The sequence below is a fragment of the Protopterus annectens genome, chromosome 2.part1 (genome assembly GCF_019279795.1).
Source record: "Protopterus annectens isolate FY-2018-M chromosome 2.part1, PAN1.0, whole genome shotgun sequence".
NCBI lineage: Eukaryota > Metazoa > Chordata > Ceratodontiformes > Protopteridae > Protopterus > Protopterus annectens.
Genome location: NC_056729.1, coordinates 629,184,037 through 629,207,249, shown reverse-complemented (window position 1 = coordinate 629,207,249; position 23,213 = coordinate 629,184,037). Strand labels below are relative to the sequence as shown.

At 41.7% G+C, this 23,213-nt stretch overlaps 1 protein-coding gene across 1 annotated transcript in view; it reads right to left on the bottom strand.

Moving 5' to 3' along the window:
* Positions 1-267: 267 nt before the first annotated feature.
* LOC122794169 (protein FAM98B-like) overlaps positions 268-23,213 on the bottom strand; it is a 524,785-nt gene continuing 501,839 nt past the window's right edge. Inside the window, exon 3 of the mRNA XM_044062372.1 lies at positions 268-1,468. Within this exon, the coding sequence (XP_043918307.1) occupies positions 1,256-1,468 (213 nt within the window). The 3' untranslated portion in view covers positions 268-1,255. The remainder of the gene's footprint in view (positions 1,469-23,213) is intronic.

Below are 23,213 nucleotides of genomic sequence, written 5' to 3'. Positions count from 1 at the left end.
ACACAGGAAACTTCACTGTTGATAGCAGAACTAAGATCCATACAGTGGAAGCGTCAAAAAAAACCTGTAAAGCCCTGGAGACTATACTTTTGTGCCAGGTGTATGCTATCATACCATGCAAAAGAATATGAACAGCATATGCTTCCAAGTCTGTGATCCTTCTAACCCCCCTCCCCCTGAATTCTTACTGGTGGAAAGGATGAACCTAACAAAGGACCTAAGGATTTCAGACCATGTCAGACCTTATCAAAATAATGAGGACACAACTAAGTTTAAGAACATAATTTATGCAAATGTCTTTAAAAGTAAACATTCTTTTGCATCTAGGCTAGGCTGTACATTAAGTATTACATGCACTGTACTAGAAAATTAACAAATTTGATGAAATGCATAAAACTAGTCCAAAAAATGGAATGCGTCACAAAAGATTTCATACCTGTCTACCTCATGAACACCACTGGATACTAAAAATACCAAAATATAACCTCCTTTGAAGATTCTTTATAATTCAGGAGGAATTCTGATAAAACAAATGTCATACAGAATTTATACAATTTTAAATTCATTTCTACTTGTTCTTGATGTTTGCAAAAACATACACCAGAGAAAATTATACAAATAAGTAACACAACAGTCTTTAAATAATACAAATCACCTCCATGACTTGCTGGTGATCTACTCAATTGATCAGGAAATAGATTCTTTCTGGTTATTCAGTCCAAAATTACATGAAGGTCTGCTTCCGATGTGACAAGCACTGTGATAAACCTGAATTTGTGTTCAACCTGCTTTCTATATTGCTCAGCTCTTTGTATACTGACTTTTATAAAAGTAGTTTTGTAAGACACTCCTCCCTCCACAGACATATTAAAGTGAACATCATACTACTAAAGGAAAACACATTAATGGCAGTGGATGTTATCAAAGTCAGGTGAATGAAGGAGGACAGCATCTAAAGCTGAAAGCTTCAATGTCAGTGTTGCAGGCATTTCTCTTGCCACTTTTAACAAGCTCGGAGTGGAATTTATGTACAACGGGGAGATCAAATCTATGTTCCAATTAAATCAATTTGAACCAACAAAAATAAGTTGCATATTATTTAAAAACTGCATTCTTGTATTCCTTCAGTATAATGAGTTCTTCACAATACACTTCATACGCAAAATAGAATTACAGCAGGAAAAAAGTGCCTGCCCTCTACTATTACAGTTTGTAACTCAAATCTGATTGCTACAGAATAATAAACACAATTTTATTAATATCTCCTGAATCCTCCCCCTCCTCCAAATCCTCCTCTTTGATTTCCCCTTCCCCTGAACCCACCACCTCCTCCCCATCCTCCTCCTCTTCCTCCGCCACCTCCTCGTCCTCCCCCATCCTGCCTCTTCATCCATGGGGGCATTTCTGGACCCGGAGGTTCAATCTCTGTAGGTCTTCCTCCTCGGTCTGGTACTTTTCCCATCAGAACCTGTTAGAAAAAATATACATACATTAAACTGTAAATGTTGTTTATGCTATCTGAAAGAAATAGCATTTCTGCAGCTGGTATGCCAATAAAAAAATTAAAGTTATGTACTTACCATAACAATACATCTGTGTTGTCTGTCTTCATCTGGTTTAACCTGTAGGACGTTGTATCCGACTCGGATCAAACATTGGCCAAATCTAAAGTCTTTAGCCCACTTTTGTCTGCCTCCTTTATCCATAGCTCCCTGCTCCTCCTTCAGTTCCCAAGACTGAGTTTGCCCTATGAAAGAAATCATGATTGAGAAAGAAACATAATTGTGAAAATGCAATCGCTCAAAAAAGGATTGACCACCAAGGAGAATGTGAGACACCAGAAAGTCGGAGCAATGACCTCTAATGTGTGGTCATCTCAGGAGAAAATTCTTGCCAGGTCAACAAGAAGGTGGGTGAAGGGGGGTTTGCGGAGGGCAGGAAGGTTGAAATCAAATGGAGACGGACAACATGGATCTATATTTATGGAAAGTACATAACTTTCATATCCGAAGTTGTCTGCTCAGTCTGGCTTCAACTTATGGGACAGAATGCCCCAGCCACAAAAAATTCCTCTGGAGGAACTAAGGAAGGATATTCCGCAACCCAGTGGAGCCAAAGGAAGCTCTGGATCTGGACTGAACATCCATCTTATAATGCAACACAAAAGTATGGTGAGACCCAGCCAAGTAGCAGCTGCACAAACATTCATTGATACTTTAGAAAGGAAAGCTGTAGAAGTAGCCATAGCCCTATGTTGAATGACCTTCAGGCTTGTGTGGAACAGTCTTGCCTTTCAAGGAGTAGGCGAAGAAAATACAATCAGACAGCCAGTTGGATAAAGTTACTTTAGACAGAGGTGAGCCCAGCCTGCATTTTGAAAAGGAGACAAACTGACTGGATTTTCTGACAGCTTTGGTACACAGTCCAAAAAAAAATGTCAATTGTCTATGTACAGCCAAGCAGTGCAAGACGTATTCACCTTTATTAGAGAAATTGGGGGGGGGGGGGGGGGGCACAGGAAGTAAACAGAACTGTTAAAATTATTCCTTTGGCAGAAAGGAAGGGTCTGCACGAAGAGAAACCCTGTCTTTATGGACCAACAGATAAGGGGATGAAGAACGAAGAGCTTTCAACTCAAACCCTTCTTGCAAAAGTAACTGCCACCAAAAACAAAGCTTTCAAAGACAAAAGCTTAAAGTCCAAAGAAGTTGAAGGTTCAAAAGCAGGGTGTGCAAGGGCCTGCAGAATGAAAGGCAGATCCCAAGCTGGAATCGGATCCTGTACTGGAGTATGGAGTAAAAAATGTACCTTTGAGGAATGCCTTGGAGATCTTGACAGAAGACAGAGGCGTATTTCCTCTGACAATCTGAAACTTCGAAATGGCTGCCAACCGAACCTTAACAGTAGAAAAACTGAAACAACTCTATGAGAAAATCCAAAATGGATTCTAAAGGGGAGGCGAAGGGGGTCGAGTCCCCTGAGATTCCGTCCATAAGACAAATGTTTTCCATTTACTGGAATACACTTTTCTAGTGAAATGGCTTTGAGAAGATGACAATACATGAATGAGAGCCTGTAAAAGCTTGGGATTTCTGGCCATCAAGGGAACTGGAGGAACTATGCTGTCAAGTTAAGGGGCTGAAGATTAGGGGAATCCAGTGTTGCTGGATGAGAAATAATATCCAGAATGGGATCAAAGAATTGGGGAGAGTGTACTTCAGACAAGGCCAAAGGAAGGGAAAGACCTGAAGAGGCCAAAACGGAGCAATAAGGATCACTGTAGGAGGATCTGCAGTGGGCTTCTTTCTGTAAAAACTTCACCATCAAAGGCACTATGGAGAGGGTAAAGAAGGCCTGGGGGCCAAGCAAGCACCAGAGCGTCCCTGTCTGACTGCCCTGGTGGGGGAATAACGGCGTAAAAATGGCTTCACTTGGTTTTGGATAGGGAGGCTAACAGACTGCAACAGAGTGCTGCAATGCCAAAAAATCTGAGCGGTCACTTCCTGATTTAGGGCCACTTGCGAGGCAGCAGAATGCTCCTACTGAGGCGGTCAGCCAGAATGTTGGACTTCTCCGGGACGTGCTTAGTCACCAAAAATCACTGAGATCGCCCACTGCAAATCACCCATGGCATCCCAGCAAAGAAGATAAGAACAATTTCCTCCCCATTTGTGGAGATACCAGATGGCAGACATCGTCAGCATCACAATCAGACCCATGGAAAGGGCATCCTGCAGCGCAAACAAGACTTCTCTCATCTCCAGAACACTGATGTGAATGTGGGCCTCTGCAGAAGACCAGGACCCTTAAACAGTACTTTCTTCAAAATCCCCCCATCCCCACAGAGAAGGGAGGTGTCTGTAGTGATCTTGTCTAATGGAGACTATTACAAATGGTCTCCCCTACGGTTACCAAGGGAGACAGCAACCACCAATGAATCTACTCATGACAGTTTCAATAACGATATGGGGAAATCCAAAGGATGAGTAAGGAAGGGCCACTTAACAGCCAGAGTCCATTGTAGAGCCCTCATGTGATATCTGGCTAAAGGAACCAACCCTATCAATGCTGCCATATGACCCAGAAGCTTCATAACTGCATGTGCCAGTGGCTTCAGCATTGCAAGCACTTATAGGGCCTGAACCCGGAGGTTGAAAACTATTGTGTTTGGGAGCCTGGCAATTTAGTTGATTGTGTCTAAATGATACCCTATGAATTATATAATTTGGAGAGGTTGAAGGCTCGAATCTGGATAACTGACTGCGAAACCCAAGTTGTTGCACAGCTAGAGTGAGGAGTCCCTGGCTGTAATCAACGATGCCCTTGTGGGGGTGGCGAGGAGCCAATCAAGGTATGGAAAGACTTTGAATCCTTGCAGCTGAAGCCTGGCTGTCACCACTGCCATGCGCTTGGTAAACATCCAGGGGGCTGTGGTGAGAACAAATGACAGGACCCTGAACTGGTAATGTTTAGCCCCCAACCAGAAGCATAGAAACCTCCTGAAACACCTAGATATCTTGATGTGATAAGTGTCCTTCAGGTTTGTTAAGCACAACCAACTGTCCTTCCTCAGAACAGGTAAAATAGAGTGCATTGTGACCATCCGGAACTTGGCCTTTTAGACAAACAGATTCAATTTGCTTAAATCCAAATTGGTCAGAGGTCCTTTATTTTCCCTGGAATTAAAAAGAACTTGGAATAGACCTGGGATTTCCTGAATGACTCAATTTGTAAACAACCTGCAAATCTCTACAGCTGTGTAAAGTCTCTGATGAGGTGAAACATCTGGGAGATATTTTGGGTGACAATTTGGAACTTATAAAAAGGGAATGTAATAACCTCTGGATACGACTCAACACCCAGGTGTCTGAGGTGATGCCTTCCCAAGCTTTTGGGTGGAAAGCAAGATGACTCCGAACTGCCTCCATAGAAGAGTAGCTGGGTAACCCTTCAAGATTGCCAAAAGGGCACACCGGAAAAAGCCCAGTGAAAGCCCTGATTCTGCGGACCATCCCTGCCCCACGGGCGACATCAGTTATAATTCCCCCACTCTCATTCTTCTAAAGGAGCATCCTGGGAAGAGTACTTTGATTTTCTTAAGAGACACTCACCCCAGAGTCCTTGAAAAGGCTCGCTTTGGGGGGGGGGGGGGTATAGGAAACCATATTTCAGTAGTGGGCAGTGTCCTTTCCTCCTGTTTGCTTCTTGTCAATGTGTGTAACCTTTGGCCCAAACAAGGACGACTTGTCAAAATGGGCATTAATGACGGATGCCTTGAAACAGTGCACGAAGTTACACAAACTCACCCAAGTATGGCAATATTGGAGTCTACTGCTAGAGATGCTCCATTGGTTATGTTCAAGATAAGCCTCATGGAAACACTGGTGATGGAAACCAGGGTAGACAACGGAGTCTCCAGCATCTTCTGAGTTTTTGGTGACTACTGTGCCTTGAGTGTACTTGACACTTCAGACACTAGATCCTGCTGAAGTCTTGTTAAGTGCTACAGGTAACTAAGGGCTCTCAATGCAAAAGTGGCTAAGGCATAGGAATGCTTCCCTAAACGATCCAACACCCAAGACTCCCTGTTTGGGGTGAATCTTAGAACTCTCCTTGATGGCTGCCACCCTCTACAATGGCAATGATGGACAGACCCTTACTCCAATGTGGCCTGTCCTTGGGGTGGGGTGGGGGTAAGAACCTTACCAGCTTTCTGGGGATGGGCTTCACTGTGTCGGGTTCCTTCCAATCCCTCCTGGATGCCAGGTCTATAAGGTACGTGGATGGGCCTATGCAAGAGGCTGACAACTCTGGAGAGGGCTCTTCAGTAGTTCAGCCTCCTCACTGGCGAAGCAGCTCTAATAAAAATCACCAAAAGAGGCATCTTGCTGCAGAGAATTAGTGGAGCCACCTCTTTCCTCGAGGTCAGTATCCTTGGTGACAGACTCCTTCAGGGAGTCCAGGTGTTTTCGCTTACACTTTCTCTTTCGCAAAACCCCCTATTCTGACAAATCTGGGGGAGGAAAGAAAGAGCCAGGAAGCCCTGCCATAGGGGCAGACTGGAGGCTAGCTGATGTAGACTGTCCACGAGCAGATTAATAACTGGTTGCAGGTGCTGATGAAATGAAAGGGATGCCAGCTGGGGAAATCTAACCCTTCTTCAGAGAGGAGAATACTCTCTACAATGTAGAAGGCTGAGGCAGAGGCTGGCATCTTAACTCAGAGCGTCCCACAACTGGAGGGTACTAGAGAAAGCACCGAACTTGAGGGAGCAATGCCTAGACTCGACATTGAGACTGGCGCCAAGCTGTCCAAAACTGAAGCCCTGAGTGGAAGTGACTATCCCAAAGCAGGAACGGTCAACCCTGACACAGGAACTCCAGCTTCGCCGCCATGGCTCAGAGGTCTTGACAGACCCAAAAAAGTCTAGGTTGAGGCTACCAAGGAAAAGGACAGCGCCGAAGATGGCCAAGCTGTCGGATCTGAGCTAGAGGGTGGAAATTCAGCTGGCCCCAAAGACCTCAGATCCGAAGGGGCCGAGGGAGGAAGCCAGAAGGATGGAGCTGAAGCCAGATGGAAGAAGCCACGGAAGAGGTCTTTTGGAAGAAGACCCCACATGCAGAATCAAAGCCAGAGAAGCCCTAAACTGGGGTGGAGAAATGGAGGACTCTGCAACCGCTCCACTGGGGAGCACAGAGAAGAGGAGGAAGCTGCCCTACCTAAAGGGAACCCTTTGATCTACAAGGTACTTGGGGTGCTCACAGCAGGAGACGTTTTACTAGTTTTCAGCGGCAAAGGCGATTGGTTCCAAGAAGTTGATCAGCTCTGGAATGTCAGGACTGATACTGGTACCAGGGCAGCTGGGGACCAGAAAGTCATGGGATCCTCATGTCTAGGGAGTCTGAAGAATCAAGGCCAGAAGTGGAAGATGAACAGGACCACCTGTGATCCCCTTCGGAATGTCTGCAGTATCGGTCAGGGCTTGTCACCCCAGTCTTCAGAGCCCAAGAAGAAGCCACTCCAGAAGCAGAGGCAGAAGTAGTAGAACCTGAGTGTAGAAGCCCTTTCAACAGCAAATTGGCCCTATACTCATTGATGGCCCTACTACCAAAACTTTCATAGATGGAGCATCTGGAATCAAGACATGCCAGTCCCAGTCAATACACACACACTTTTCATGTGCGTCCTGGGAAGACATGCTCGCAGGAAAGTGCATTTTAAAACCTTTATCCATACCGAGCACTAAACTAAGATAAGCTACTGTAACGAAGCACAATTCCACAACATGGGACAAAACACTAGGACCCAACAAAAAGGCTGGAAGAAAAAACGGGTGACACAAAAGACACAGTCTTTCTAGGTAGTTAGGTAGACAAAGAACAGAAAAGGGTACAGACCAAGGGTAAGGGAACAGCAAACACTCAACAATTCACTATGGTAACTTCTCAACAAAAGAAAAAGCAAAGCTGAGCCAAGATCATGCTGCAAACCTAAATGGCAGCAAACCAGATCTAGAGAACTGATGGAGGAGCAGGGCGTTATGGGTAAAGGAGGCAGAGACAAGTGGGCTAAATTCTTTAAAATTGGCCGCTGTTGGATCCGAAGTCCCAGGTTGAAGACTTGAAGGATTAGACATTATATCATCTTTTATAACAGTTTTTCTGTCATGCAAGTTATGCAAGATCAAGCTGTTTTACATTAAATATTTCATAATTGCTCTGATAATGTGTTCTACACTTAAACATCACAAGTTTGGGAAGCTCTACTGATGTGTACAGGAATGGCTGAATGAAAACGCTTTGAATAATTTTATTCTTTTGCTCTTCAAGTTCTTAAATATTGCCTGTTAGAGAGAGGGCCAAAAGTAAGTTTTTATTGAAAGGGAAGCTCATATTGCTATCCCTCAAAAACAGATCTACAAAGCTGTCACTGTTGAGTAGTCTAACGTGAACAAACCTACCCAAATTGTCAAGTTATTCATTTTCTACAGTACCATTTTGCCAACAGAAAAACTACAGACAAGCTTATTCTCTGCTAAAAGGAATGAGCACATAAAAAAATACATTTTTGCAAAATCAGATAAACTACAAGGATAAATGATATGAATTAATAATCATCACTCTGATTTCCAGGCATCCATTTGGCCATTGAGTCAGCCAAGCTTGCATCACAAAAGCTTTGCAAGAAACTTACTACACAAGTTTCAGCACATGTAGTCTCCTAAAGTGTACTAAAGCTTGAACAATATAAGCAAATGCAACACCACAATAGAATGCATTTTTTGCTTGCGGCGGGAGGGGGCAAGCCTTCATACCTACCTCTCATTTCTTATTCCTATTGTGGGGGTCGCTTCACTAGGCAAAACTAGTGATCACCGACAAGCAAACGAAAGCAGTCTTGTTATTTTCCTGTGAGGCTGTAAGACTGCAACACTTACTAAGTAGATACATACAGAGAAGCAATAGGATCTTGCCAGTGTGAGTTTCCACCAACAGTAACGAGATCAACTGATACTAGAGTTCAGGTGATCTGAGCATCTGAGTGGTTATATTTGTAATCTACTTCCATGAATGTTATGTACTTTAAGTTAACATTCTATCCCTTTCCTTATCAAATTGTGCAAATGTGGAATTCAGTCGCCTATCATCACCTCACATTTGCTCTAAAAATAACTTTAATCTCATCAGTAACTTTGTCAGCTGCAAATTTCAAGAACCAGGAAAAGCACAAGCCTCAGATACACCATAATTTGGATAAGACTTCTAAAATCATCTGCTTGTTTTACAACAGAATAAAAAATTGTTCAAAACCAGTAAGCACTGACCATGTGAGAAAGTAGTTTCTAATGTGACATTTTATTACTGCTGACACTAATTATTTGCCTTTATTAGGGTGTAAGAGGCTTGGATAAAAGCAAACAGATGACGTTACGGATGATGCATGTAGTATAAAATTCTACCCGCATCTACCAAAAATGGAGATTAATGATATCAATGCCAATCTCTCTTCACTAAGAGTTAAATCACAACTTACAAAGAACCATAACTTATAGATATGTTCTGACATTTGGTCACAGTTATACAACTGTGGAGTTAAAGGGATGTACTCCTTTTGTTTGGTGGAAGTGTAGACTTTCCTAGGGTATATGTGCGTATTTGTGGCGAGTTTGCAGCAATCATCAAAGGAAATGCATCATGTCTGCATTCTCTCTCTCTCTGCCTAGAAGTATTTCTCTGTGCTGAGGTTCTTCCAGCATTTTCTTTCAAGCATCAATAATGCACTTAATTTATGTAATGTGCCTTTCAGCTTTCTACCCACTAACAGCTGAGCAGATGAGACAACTGTCCTTAACAAAATATTACTATATGCCAAATCTGCAAGTTGACAATCCTCACACTTCTGCAGTTTTTACTCATTAGATTCTCCAGTGTTTAGAAAATTCTTTCCACCTGTCTACTGGACTGCAAACTGTGTGAGTTATGCATCTTAATTCCCAATCGTGCACAAATCTAAATTCCCAACTGTTGTACCCTGAACTACTGTCAGATATAAAAAGAAGTTATGTACTTACCATAACATTCCATGTGAGTTGTTCTTCTCGCCTTCATTATCACTGATGGGTTCGGAGCCGATCCTCGGCTCTGAGTCAGCCAATTTGCAAAGCTCGAGGTGTCCAACAGCTCGAGGTCGAAGCCCTATCCCACAATGCACCTCTACTTTCCCCAGATCTTGTTTGCTGCCAACTAGCGTAAAACTTACCCCAGATTTCAAGGAAATCTTACAGACCACTTGTGAGAGGAAACTCCTCAGGAGAACTAAAACCAAGATAGAACCTATTGTACTTCCAGACATTGGATGGGGGAAGGTGGGGGAGGGGGGTCGCAATAATGAAGGAGAGAACAACAACTCACATGGAACATTATGGTAAGTATAGAACTTCTTTATGTGAAGTTGTTCAATCTCGCCTTCATTCTGACTGATGGGTAGCATCCCCAGCACCACAATCTTGGGTGGCTCACGGAAGTACCTGCTTAAGGACAGCAGACCCAAATGAAGCTCTGTCCCTAGAGGCCTTGTCTACCTTGTAGTGAAATAAAAAGGTATGTAGCTTTGACCAGGTGGCAGCTGCACAAATAGAATCAATAGGTAGCCTGGTAAAAAAGGCTACAGAAGTAGAAATTGCTCTGGTAGAATGAGCTTTGACTTTGTCATGTAATGCAACGCCTGCTTCATGGTAAATAAAGGATATACAAATCAGAAAGCCATTTAGACAAGGTAGATTTGTATACCGGTGCACGCTTCCTAGATATCGAGAAGGATACAAACAGTTGATCAGCCCTTCTGTGTTCTTTTGTCCTGTCCAAATAGAAACAAAGTTGTCTATGGACGTCAAGCTTGTGAAGCCTATACTCCAACTGATTTGAGTGACTGAGAAAGAAAACGGGTAATTCAATCGTTTGATTAAGTGTGAATTCGGAACAAATTTTTGGTAAGAACGAAGGATTAGTTCTGAGAAAAACCCTGTCTTTGTGAAATATCAAGTACGGTTGCTTAATAGAAAGGGCTTGTAACTCTGTATGCTGATGTAATGGCCACCAAGAAAAAAATGGTCTTCCAAGAAAGATATTTCAGCCCACAAGAAGAAGGTTTTGGTTTTCCCTGAGCAGAATTCAAGTCTGATTGAAATGCAATCAATCCACGCTCCACTAATTTAGGTTTCCTTTCAGCCAAAACTCTAGCACTGAAACCATAGCAAATGGAGCAAACTTCCTGGAGATGGACTTCCCCCAAGCAATATACACATGTGGAGTGGCCATCAGTTATAGACATCTTCTGGTTGCATTTAGGGCATCTCTTAAACCCCGATTTGGCCTTCTCATACACAATAACAATGGTACAGTACAACGTCAGTAAAGAAAAACAATATACTGTTAGCAAAGGAAAATAAGCCTAAGCGGCTAGAAGTACAAAAAAGGCAGCTTACTGTAGCAGCAATCACAGAATAAACCTAACAGGCTAAAGATAAATAACAGCCTAAAAATGGCCAAGAGCCTAACCGGCTAACAAAAAACAATGCAGAAAACTGCAAAAAAGCCTAACTCGGCTAAAGGATAGGGCAAATAAGAATAATGGCTGAACACAGAAACAAAAAAGGGCCAACGCCCAACAAACGAGAAAGATGGTTTTATGACCAAAAAGGGAAGATAATCTGCAAAACGGATAAACTATCCTAACTACAAGCTTATGTAAACTCTAAATAACTAGTAAATATAGAATTATTTTGAACATTTTTCCACAAAAAGAAGAACTCATCTCTACAATGGCCTGAGCTGTAGAGAAACGCATGATCAGTTGCAGTGCAAACTAGATCTGGGGAAAGTAGAGGTGCGTTGTGGGATAGAGCTTCAGCCTCGAGCTGTTAGAGACCTCAAGCTCTGCAAATTGGCAGACTTGGAGCCGAGGATTGGCTCCGAACCCATCAGTAAGAATGAAGGTGAAATTGAACAACTTCACATCAAAGTATTCCATCTAAAGAATACAGATTTTAAAGCATTAGCTACACTTGCACTCATGTCTATGAGTCTAATTTTAGGAAACTTGGAATAATCGATACAGATGATATTCATGGCTACTCTAAATTAGAAAGAAATCTGTATCCAATCTGCTCTATGGGTGAGGATGCTCTTTACTACCACAGCAACTGTGGAGCACATATCAGTAAACCATACTTCTTTTACGGTGTTTTTATAGTTTAAATTGTGCATACGTGTCCTGCTTCAACTGGGACCCATTATTTTGTCAACTCTAAATGTTACACCTTGGACATACCTTACTTCTTTGGAATAAGACTGGATTTCTTTCCTTCTTGATGATTTTTGTTCAAGTCAGCATCTCATTTTAACATATTTCCATAACTGCACTTTCATGCCACCACCAGTGTATCTGACATTTTCACTTTTTCTTTTATCATGAGTATCTGCTGTATTATTTAAAGAATCTCGAGCTTTCTTCTAACAATTCTTCATGCTTCTTTGGTAAATATACTAGACTAGAGAGTCATCTGTGACATTTGGTTTTCTTGGAAAATGTAGCCCATATCCCTGAATCAGATTTTAAAATACCCACCAGGACTGAATGAATGTCTGCCACAGGATAACAAGGAAGTCTAAGCAACTTCCCTAGGATTTTGCAGTGGAAAGGACAGTAAGAGAAATTGAAGGGATGGGCAAAAGTGACTTTGGGTAAAGGGAGGAGAGAAGCTTGGAAAGAGACTCAGTTGTTCCTCTCTAGCTCTCAGCCCTGACAGCCTACAGGCTTCACTTTATGGTCTATATGCCATTTCATGTAGTGGCCTCTCTTGCCCTTTGGTTACTTTACTTTGTTTTGACTTTGGTAGGTTAAGCCAGCACTTTGTGGGATAGAGTGGAGAAATGAAAAAGCTGCTTAACTGACTTTCAAGTCTTTCCTTTCTCACTTAGTTTCTTAAAATATTCTCTACAGGGGTTCCAAAGAGAAGCTCCTTATCTCTTATGGCTATATTACTATTCTTGTATTATGTTGTGCCTATAGTGAAAGCCTCGTAACAGCTGCCTCCCTATCACAACTACAGCCCACAAGAGCACTGTAGATAAAACAACTATTTCCTATGCTGGGAGGAGACATAAGCTTGGAAAGGTTGCAGCTGTTTTCTTTCTTGGTCTCAGCCCTGGGAGCACAGAGGCTTTCATTTATCATCTGTGCAGCTCATATGAGCTCTCTATACAAAAAATAAGTATTCCCCCCCTCAGGTAAGCAGTTACATATGCACAAGCATGACAAAAGTGTTCTATGGTTTTGCATTTTAACAGGATATAAAAAAGATATCCATTACCATTTGAGAAAAGGAAATAAAGAACAGATTTTACTGCCTTCTGAATAACATATTGATCATCCAGTACTCAGGCAAAAGCATGCCACACGCAGATGTACAGGAAGGAAATCTACTGTGTTTGCTCCTCTAAGCCATGAATAATGACTCCATAAAATATATAACTCTTCTTGCAGCCAGCTGTTTTCTACTGCTTGAACTCTGTGCTGTGCCACCTGTTTCCAATTGTTTCTTCTGGTGTTGAAGAGATATCTGATATCACCATATAAATGACTAATCAGATGATGTGGTATCTAAGCAGTTCTAGATAGAAATGGATTTAATTACTTGTCTTAATTCACTTCCAACTCATGACTATAAAAGTTATCCTGCAGTAAATGATCAGTGTACTACTGTTTTCAGTACATCTTTTTTTTTCAGGTTCATAATTAAACAGTGACACTTTTTTTCAACAGCACTTTTTATTTTAAGTATTACTGTTAGTACACCAAGCTTGCTGCAGTGCAGTCAGTTGCTTGGTACAAACATCTGCATTACAAGCTGAAGCTAAGTGAAACTTGCAGTAGTGAATTTTAGTCTTTTGTTAAGTACAAACTTGCAGTTTTAAAAGTACTGTATTTTCATCTTTTTCTGTTTCTTAACTGTGCATTTCTGAACAGTGTGCTGTGTGTCTCTCTGCAGTTAGTTCCCTACCCTGCCTCCCTGTTCCTGTGTTATTAGTGTTGGTGGCTTTGGAACTGCCCGCTCCTCCAGTAAGTCTGTATTAGAACACTCCTCCTGGGTCCATCTCATTTGCTCACTTAAATGAGCACAGTTGGATCATATTCTGAGTCTAGTGTTCACTCTACTTAATATAGAGAGAAGATTTGATAAGGCCAGCCCACTTAGGTTCTTCCTTCCTCTCTTCTTGCACTTAAAAAAAATTTTTTTTTGCACTTTATTCATTCGCTTTTACTGTATGCGTTTCCTCCTACTTTATTTTGCTTTTCTTAAAAGTACTGAATTTTATTTATTCTGCTGCATTTATTACTGCTTGGTCAGGAAGTGACAGCTTGGTCATAGCCTGATTAAATTGTAACTGTTATTTTAAGTCTTTTGGTTTAAGCACTTGTGCTTCACACAGGCTGTTTTACATTAAGAAGGTTTGCGGTCTGCACTGTTGTGGCAGGACAGGTAGCTTGCATCCTTCTAAGCTGGGAATTGCTTATTGAAGGCCCAGTGTCTGCTATTCTAAAAGTGTATTAGTACTGGCTTAAGCACTTGGGCTTCAGGCCAGTTATTCTACATTAAGGTTTGTGGTCTGCACTCTTGTGGGAGGAGGGGCTGGATTCTGCCCTTCTGAGCTGGGAATTTCTGGTCACAGGCTTATTGTGACTGTTATTTGAACGGTTTCTTTCTGAAATTGGTGCGCCTTGTTGCTGTAGCATAGACCAGATTCAGGCCTGCTGAATCTAGCTTTGTTTGTATAACTTGAGCACTGATCCAGGCCATCTCTTTTGGAGAAGGTTCCCCTGCACCCTAGTAAGCAGGGGTGTGCAGTTAGAACTTGTCTGATTGAAGATTGCTGAAACAGGGCTCAGTTTTGAGCTTTTTTCTGGTTATTTGGGTAACTTGTTTAAACGAGTTTGTTCGTTTTCTGTTGGTTTATATGGGGGCATTGACTACAACTCTGATCTGCGATATATAACAATAAGTGTCCTTTTCTGTGCTTTTAAACTGTTTTTTTGAGTGTATCTGCTTTATTTTCTGAAAAAAAAATATATATATACTGGTTTCCTACATTTCTAAGCTAGTATAGTCCAGTTTTCAAGTTAGTGCAGAATTCATTCTCTGTGTTTGCCCATACCTTAACTTGGATAGAAGGAAGTTTCTCTGTTCACCTGTGAGAAAGGGGAGCTTTGAGCAGCCTATCTGTCCCTGGAGGAGTGGTTTTAGCCCAGAAATTAGTAGTTTATTGGCCATTTTGGTCTAATTTCTCTCTCTTTCATTTCCCCTGCTATAAATACCATATTTGCCCGGGTTTGCTTGCCGGGCAGCACCTATTAGCTAGGGTAAAAGTATTCCCGGCTCCATAAAGTCTCCTCTTCAATTTTTCCCTTGGAACTAGATAAACGTTCAACTTAAGCACTCAAGCCATTCATTTCTCAGCCCGGCACTTGCTCAAATCATATAGCAAGCACTTATAAACCCTAGCACTAGACCCTCCTGTACTGTACACAGTAGGACAAGGCTCTCTATTTGACCTTACCAGCCATCCAGTAAAACAGTTCACTGTACCTATTTAGGCATGTCCAAAGGGCAGTTTCAGGTGTACTCTCCAGTCCAACTGGTGAATCTGGACATTTTGAGGCAATGTTACAACTGCCTCATGTACACAGACAACCCCCTCCTCCTACCACCAAACACTAATACATGCAAGAGATGCAGTTATACAGCCAAACTAGAGGCTAAGCTCTCTCAACCCAAGACTGGATCAGACAGTCAAGAGGAGAAGGGAAATACTTGCATCACACCACCAGTCTTACACAGACCCATTAAACCAGCACCGGCAAAAAAACACACAAATACATGGAAACATACTCAGAGGCTCTAAATAAAAATCTGCAAAACCAACAGAGACCTCCAAAGCAAACATCCAAGAAACCTCCAACCCAAACACAAACCATGAAACACATACTTCACAAAACCAGTGTGCCATGCAATCACAGCCCTTAAGGCAAAATAACATACCCAACATACTAGTAATAGGTGACTCTATAGTCAGGCACACTGACGTCCCACTCACTAGGCTGAATAAGGAGAAGGTTACTGTTAGCTGCCTGTCAGGTGCCAGGATCTGCCACATAACACAAGCACTCAGGTCACTCCGGAACAAGTGCAAATATGACTCTGTCATTGTCCATGTTGGTGTGAATGACCTGAGCTGTACCTCCCTGGACTACATGAAGAGACATGGAAGAGCTCTCTGTTCACTTAGCCCAGGCCGGTATGACCCTGACCCTGAGTGGCATCCTGCCCTCACCAAGAATGATACCATGGTATATAGAAAAAATTCTCGATTTCAACAATTGGCTAAGTTTCTGGTGTCATGTCTGCCTGGGAGGACATGCTCGACAAGCCACGCTGCTTCGCTAGAGATGGCTTGCACCTGTCACCCTTAGGCTTTAGAATACTTGCCAAGGCTCTTGCCACCCCCATAGTGCCTTTTTTAGGCAAGGATCAAAAGACAAACCCACCGCCGTAAATAGCACAAGTAACAAAAAACCGAGGGTAATGCTACTCAATGCCAGAAGTCTAAACCTCAAAATGCACGCACTCGAGGCACTCCTCAGTATGGAGGAAATCGATACATGTGCAGTAACAGAAACCTGGTTTAAGGTTCCAGAGAGCACTCCAGCACAACCAGGCTACAACTCATACCATACATTTCGGCCACAGAACCCAAACCGAAATACAAAAGGTGGGGGCGTATCTATATTCATCAAGGATACCCACACCTCCAGGTTAGTGGCACAGAACGATGCTTCAGAGATCATCCATGTGCAACTAACAATGGGCAAAACTGCAATTCAAATTGTAGCTTGCTACAGATCACCAACCATGTCCCAGGACCCCCATTCTGTGTTTCTGGAAACACTGGGAACCAAAGGTCCTACCAAACACCCTAATATTGGGTGATTTCAATTACCCAAACATTAACTGGGAGAACTACTCAAGTACTAGCTCATTTGCCCAACTTTTCCTAGAATTTATAAACTCAAAAGCCCTGGTTCAACTGGTCAACACTCCCAACAGAGATGACAACATAATGGACCTGGTCACCACCAACATAGGGGACTGGTGTTCCACACCAGAGGTCAACCCCTCGCTGGTTAGATCGGACCATAAACAAATCACTTTGGATATCCATATTCCGCCCCCACCCCCGGACAAGAAAGCCACCGTGAAAACTTTTCAAAAGCAAACTTCACGTTACTTAAGACCGAGTTGGAAAGTTTCAAAGCCCCCATGCTGAAGAATAACACTGTCCAAGCTGCAAAATCCTTTACCAATGCATTCTACGGGCGGCAACAAGAATGCATGGATCGTGCCATCCCAAGCAAAACCAAGACTCACTCCTCCAAGAAAAGGAAACCAGACTGGTGGACTCCTGCCATAAACAAGCTATACAATAGGAGGAGGAAACTAGTACAGAAAAGAGTAAAATCCCAAGAAGGGAAGACATCCCTGATCAGTATCAGCAAGAATCTACGATCACTCATAAAATCATCCAAGGCGAGCTTTGAAAGAAAAATAGCCAAGGACTCCAAAGATAACCACAAGGCATTGATTCTCCGGCTGACACAGACATCCTCCAAAAGGGTCTCACTGAGACAGGTACCTGGTGTCAAAATCATGGCCTCAAGCTAAATGCCAAAAAGTGCATAGTCATTCCCTTTGGAAAAAAAACAAAGTACCCACAAACTACCACATAAGTGGTAGTCCCCTAAATACGGAAGACGTAATAAGGGATATGGGGACCCAAGTAGATAGTAATCTCACCTTTGATAATCACATTGCCAAAGTGATTAGAAAATCCTTCTATGCGCCCACCTAATCACAAAAGGGCTAGCATCCAGATCAAAGGAGGTCATTGTGCCCCTCTACTCATCACTCATCAGACCCATCTTAGAGTAAAACGCCCCATTTGGGATGTACCTTACAAGACACCTGCAACAGCTGGAAAGACCACAGAAGTACCTCACCAAGAGGATCAATGGCCTCAAACAGATGCCCTATGCAGCTCGACTGAAGAAACTCCAGTTGTACTCAGTTGCATACCGCCTACTCAGAGGTGATCTCTGCCTGACATTCAAGGCCATGTCCAACCCAGAACTGATGGACATGCTCCACCTAAAGAAAACCTTATCCCCTCGAGCCACACGCTCTAGGGATCTAAACCTCACCATAACAATAAACAGGACGTGCTGGAGGGATAGATTCCTGTCCCATGCTTTGGAACAAGATCCCAGTCTGCATTAGGCAAAGCTCCTCGCTAACGCTCTTCAAAAGAAACCTTGACGAGTGGATGAAAAACTAAGTTTACCTCGGGGATCACTTCAGTGGCTCTGCTGGACAGAGGCACAGGGAACTAATCTAAGGGGGCGGCGAAAGTCAACACATTCTGGCTAGGCTTATAAATGCCTTCAGGCAGATAAGCCTAGTACCCACCTATGAACCTACAAAAGAACCAAATTTTTAGTTACTAGTGTGTGTGTGTTTGTCTGTGTTGGGTGACAGCTGTCTGCCATGTGTGTGTCTAATAGTAGCAACAAAAAATAAATTACTTTGGCCATCATATGAGCTTAAGCATTCATTTGATCATAATCGGATATCCAAGGTATACACACAGTAAATAATAGGGCATTAAATGCAGAATGTGTTTGTACTACTGTGTGTGCACGCACATACAGCAGACATAAAAAGTGTACACACACCTGTTAAAATGGCAGTTTTTTTTTTTCCAATTCCTTTTTATTAGGGTTATATCAAAACCAAATGAAGACAAGAAAACGATATAACAGAGAATAAAACAATAACATACAATATACAGACCTACAAACATAAAACCTATATACATTAGGAAAATGGCAGGTTTTTGTGATATAAAAAAATGAGACCACAATAAATCATTTCAAAACTTTTCCCACCTTTAACATGACCTATAACCTGTACAATTCAATTAAAAAACAAACAAATCTGTTAGGCGGAAAATATAAAAAATAAAAAACTTACAATAAGCTGGCTGCATAAGTGTGCACACCCTTAAACTAATACTTTGTTTTTTGAAAGGATTTATTGTGGTCTAATTTTTTTTATATCACAAAAACCTGGCATTTTAACAGGGGTGTGTACACTTTTATATCCATTGTATATGCACAAATATGCGCACATCCATGTAATCACAAACATCTGATGTGCACATGGTTAAACTTGCTATAACTGGTGGACACATCCATTTGTGGGAGGGGCTGCACAGAAACAGATTGACAAGGTGAAGTGTTCCGGCTGTTATTTCTGCATTTATTTGTTCATTTAGTCAGGGTCAGACATTTTGATGAGAACACAGTTAATAAACTGGTTGCAATTTGTGGTACATTTTTGTTGGGATTGCAATGAGATTCAACAATGCATCTGACAAACATCAACAATGCATCTTACAAAACTGAAATATTGCTGTTTGAAGATGTTTCTTTTGAGCTGTAATAATTATTTGAAAGTGTCTTTCTCCATCATATCAAAGATTTCTGGGATCCCTAAAATTCATTTGTATGTGCAGAATTCACCACTCAGGCCCATTGTTTTTGCTGCAGGGTCTATAACTGAGCCTATGGCAAAATATATACATTTTCGCTTGAAATCTGTTTAGAGATCATGGACACATCCTAAAAGATTCATGGGACTTTGTGGGCAAACAGTTGACAGCTGGCGAGGAATACTGGATGTAAAAAATCTTTTCACAGTCATTCCCCATGATGAGGGACTGGTGTGGTTTGGGGAAAATAGTACATTTCTTCTAAACTTTTTGATACCAATGTGCTGACTTATTACTGAATTTATGGACACTTACATAATAATTTTATATTTTTTGATGGTAAATACTTTAAACAGATGAGTGGTGTGGCTATGGGGGCAGCATGTGCCCCCATATTTGCTAATGCAGTGTTGTTAATATGGGAAATTGGATTTGTTTTCAAGTGCAGTTTATTCAGACACTGTGAATGTTATTGCCGTTTCCTGGACAATGTACTCTTTGTATGGTATGGGACCACTGAACAATTGGAAGACTTTATAAAGGAGTTTAGAATTATCCATACAATTTCTCAGATTCTCACTCCACACCGATTTTAAGAGCACACATTTCTTGGATGTGGAGGTAACCAAGACAGAAAATGGCAACTTAGCCACTACAGTGTAAAGGAAACCTACACACTGCAATTCTTCTTTACATTTTAAAAGTCGTCACACTTTTCATCAGAAAAAGGGTATCCTGAAAAGTCAATTCATCTGTACTTCTGGGTTAACATCAGATGACATTCAGTGTATAAAAATTTGAGATCTTGAAGAGTATGTTCCTGGAACATGAATACCCCACTGCACTTACTGTGTTATGAATGATGTTTGGAGTTGCAGAACAGATGCACCTACAGTGCTTACAGGGTTGGAGAGAGAGATCATGATGGAGGGACACATACTGACAGATCCAACAATTCAGATAACTATTTTGTCATACATTATTCTGTACTTCTAAGACCTGGTTCTTTCTGCATGATACTGCAGACTTCAAAGATATGTTTTACTAACTACCAACATGTGTTTATAAGAACAGACCTAATACAGAGAACATCTTGGAGAGGGGTGCTAATAAGAATTACACTGGTGTGGACCACAAAACGAAGTATGATGGTTGCAAGCAGTGCTGTTATATGGAGGAGGACTACAAAGGACTATTAACGGATAAAATTAGGAATTGGCATAAAGCAGGTAGATACTGCTGTTACAGTTCCAAAGTGGTCAACCTAGTGAAATGTATTTCATGCACTGCCTTTTATAGCGGTAAGATGAATAATTCCCTGAATAAACAGGTATATCAGCACCTCTTTACTATTCGTAAAAATGACAGTAAAAGTGCCTTGGCATGACATGCCACAGAATGTGAACATTTCATGAAATTTAGATTCTCTGTGCTTGAAAAGATCAAAGTGGATCACTTCAATAGTGATGGGAAGAACTTATTACTGCAGAAGGAGCTGAAATGGCAATTCAGGCAAAATGCTACCTCACCACTGTGTACTTATGAAGCTGTATCATTAACAAGTAAATTAAGATACAAAGCTTCAAAACTTTGAGTTACAGTTTTTGTGTTAGCTCTAAAATTTTTGGTGGACTTTTACAAGATTAGTTTCCTTTTCCCGTTTGTAGATAAGCAGTCAACCTCTGCTTGTGTTTATTGCTTTTCTATTCTGAAGATGTCCATCACAATGGATGAAAGCGTTTAATTTTACTAAGTTTTATTAATAAAAATTTGTTTGCTTTGGTTCCTCATTCCTTGGCAGCATTTGGATCGTTTTGAGGTTTGATTTTCCTGACTGATCTAAAGAATTACTGTCCCCTAATTCACTTACTACAGCAAGGCAAGATGATGTGGGTGAGTTGCCCTTCTTTGTCAGGTTTCACAGACCGATGAATGCCACTATCACATCACTCACTAATAAACAATTTCAGAGCTAGCTATAAAATGACATCACATCTGGTCACCTGACTGGTTCCCATACTACCCCCTTTACTAGAAACTTGAGCCAGGTTCCTGCACATGTGTGTCACAGTACACAAGTGCTTTGCTAAGATGTGCTACAGCATCTGGAAGCTGTAAAACAATTAACACTTCCACTCTTCCTGCAGAGCAACCAAGCCAAGTTTTCCACAGACATTTTGTCTCTGGCTGCAGTCAGAACTGTGATATGCAATCTTTATGGCCTAAACCAGGTCATTTAACTTCAGACTATTTGTTCAAAGTTAGCTGGACTGAGATTAACCTCTTCTCTTCCATTATCCTCTGTTAACAATATATTCATTTCAACAGTTACAATACAGTCTGATACAGGCGGATTCTGTCCAGCAGGACCCACTGTTTGTACATTTTTTTTTTGTTAACAAAAGCCACTTTATAAATACATTTTCAACACGAGCGCCTGTACAAATCAGTCTGAAATACAAATTACAAAACTCCAGCTAGCTATGCTGACATATGTTACACATCCACTGCCTTACTTTTCCTGGCATAGCTGACAATACCTCACATAATCATACCCTGTATAATGTTTCAACAGCAAAACTGCCACATTTAATGGAGTGCTTAGCTAGAGACAAAGGATGCATAACTCGAGCATATTCCTTTTCAGGTCCTTGCCTTCTGTCCCACAAATATTTTCCTTTAGCCAGTTCAGCAAATTTGTGATATTTCAACATAGGGGTATGACAATTAAGGATCCTGAAAGACAGGGTAGCAGAAGTGTAGTTTTTTTCATATATCTGTCAAGAAGTTTGCTCTTCTTGTTATTGGGAATTATATTCTTTGTAGGAGATGTAGTAGTTCCATTAGTGGCCTCCACAGACACCACAGATGTTGCCACCAAAGGGCTCTTATAAATGTACTTCTGAGAGAAGTCACTAACTTAGTAAATGGAATGAAACTTCCTAAGAGAAGGTGGTTGGAAATCTAGTTCCAAGAACACATTAGCAAAATCATCTTCCAAGGGTTCAATGCTGGAGGAATGCCTAATGGCAGACCTAGAGGCAGGCCCAGAATTTCCATGTATCCGCCCTTTAGCCCTGGCAAAATTTCTCAGCCTCCCATTTGAAGCCCTCCATTATTCTATCCTTTGAAGATATCCCTCATTCTATGAAGGATTTCCTGAAATGAAACATTATCTCTGTGTGATGCAGTAAATACGGTATCCTGACTGCTGATGACAGTCAGGTAGGGAAGGACATTTTGTTTATTAGGACCAATTCATCTGTTGCTGAGTCAGAGGTATTAGAATTCACAGGAGGAAAGGATCTCCTTTTTATTTTCACAAAAGGGACCTATAAAGAATAGCTGTGTAAAATCTTACCATAACCATAGATGTCCTTCTCTTCCAAGTTGCAGTATTTGTAACACGAGAGATTCCCTGCCTAGGCAACCCGAACGTCCAGCCAGTATACAGAAGACTTAAGCTACTGCTATGAACGTGTGATACTGCATACAGAACAGCAGATGTTGGCAAGTGATGTCTGCATGCACCATCCTCACAAATTAATGCTCTAGTCAGAACACCAGTACAAGGATCAGAGGCAATTAGGTAATATCCAAAGAAAAGCATGAACCAAGGGGGAAGGTAGGTGGGATAGAATACTGCAACACGGAAGAGAAGGACATCTATGGTTATGGTAAAGGCTTCACACAACTACTCTCTATGTCCATCTATTCCCATGTTACAGTATTCATAACATGAGGGAGAATACCACAGCTCATGAGTGGGAAGGAGGGTAGGAGCACAAAGTCCCCATATGGCCATGCAGAATTGCCCTGGATCTGGAGAGAGAGTCCAGCTTGTAGTGTTTTGTAAATGTATGGACAGAGGACCAAGTAGCTGCTTCCAGGAAATAAGTATTGTCCAGACCTTTAAAGAAGGTTCCAGAGGAAGCCACCACCCTAGTGGAATTGGTTTTAGCAGAGGAAAAAAGTTTTCCCCTGAGACATATAGCAAAAAGAATTTGCCCTACAGATCCAAGATGAAATAGTCTGTTTAGAGATGGGTTT